Consider the following 656-nt stretch of genomic DNA (forward strand, 5'->3'; position numbering starts at 1 on the left):
AATTTGTATGTGTGTGCTTTATTATTATTCATTACCTTGAACAAATGTCCCTCTCTTTCACTCTTCACTTTAAGTAACCTTTTGATAATAGAGGTACTTATTCATAAACATATTCTCTCATTTCAGACAAAATACACACTGATTGATGAGCAGGACATACCGCTTGTGGAAAACTATGCGTTTGAGGTAAATTGTGGGGATTTAACTGCAACTTGTGTTTATGAAAAGTATTGATGTTACCTTTTTTTCTGATAGTGTCAATGTTAAAAAGGTACATTATTCCATTTATAGGCACGCATGGAGGTAGATGCGGATGGCAATGGAGCTAAGATATTTGCCTATGCTTTCGACATTGGCAAAGGCCGCTGGGCAGGAAGGCCTTTGCATGAGCTGCTCTGGTAAGTAATTTGTTCATTATTTCCTGTGTCAAATAAGCACTTATTTTTGTTTAAATGTCATAGCGTCTGGGGTCAAGACTCTTAGTCTCGTAGGCAAGCATTTTTATTATGGAAATGTCCTTGATCTGGTCCTCTGATCATGATCAACCTAACCATTATGACATGGTCCTCTTTGGATGTTTTTATATAGCTAGGCCTTTGTGGTCCCCTAATACCATGTCTGAAGTCTCTTTCCCAAAATTCAGCCTTGGTGCAGAA

At 38.0% G+C, this 656-nt stretch overlaps 1 protein-coding gene across 1 annotated transcript in view; it reads left to right on the forward strand.

The window, feature by feature from the left end:
- The window catches only part of zmynd19 (zinc finger, MYND-type containing 19), a 7722-nt gene that overhangs the window by 1571 nt on the left and 5495 nt on the right, over positions 1–656 (forward strand). Inside the window, exons 2-3 of the mRNA XM_032539382.1 lie at positions 127–186; positions 292–398. Coding sequence (XP_032395273.1) covers positions 127–186; positions 292–398 — 167 coding nt within the window. The remainder of the gene's footprint in view (positions 1–126; positions 187–291; positions 399–656) is intronic.

Source organism: Etheostoma spectabile, chromosome 16, assembly GCF_008692095.1.
Source record: "Etheostoma spectabile isolate EspeVRDwgs_2016 chromosome 16, UIUC_Espe_1.0, whole genome shotgun sequence".
NCBI classification, from domain to species: Eukaryota; Metazoa; Chordata; class Actinopteri; order Perciformes; family Percidae; genus Etheostoma; species Etheostoma spectabile.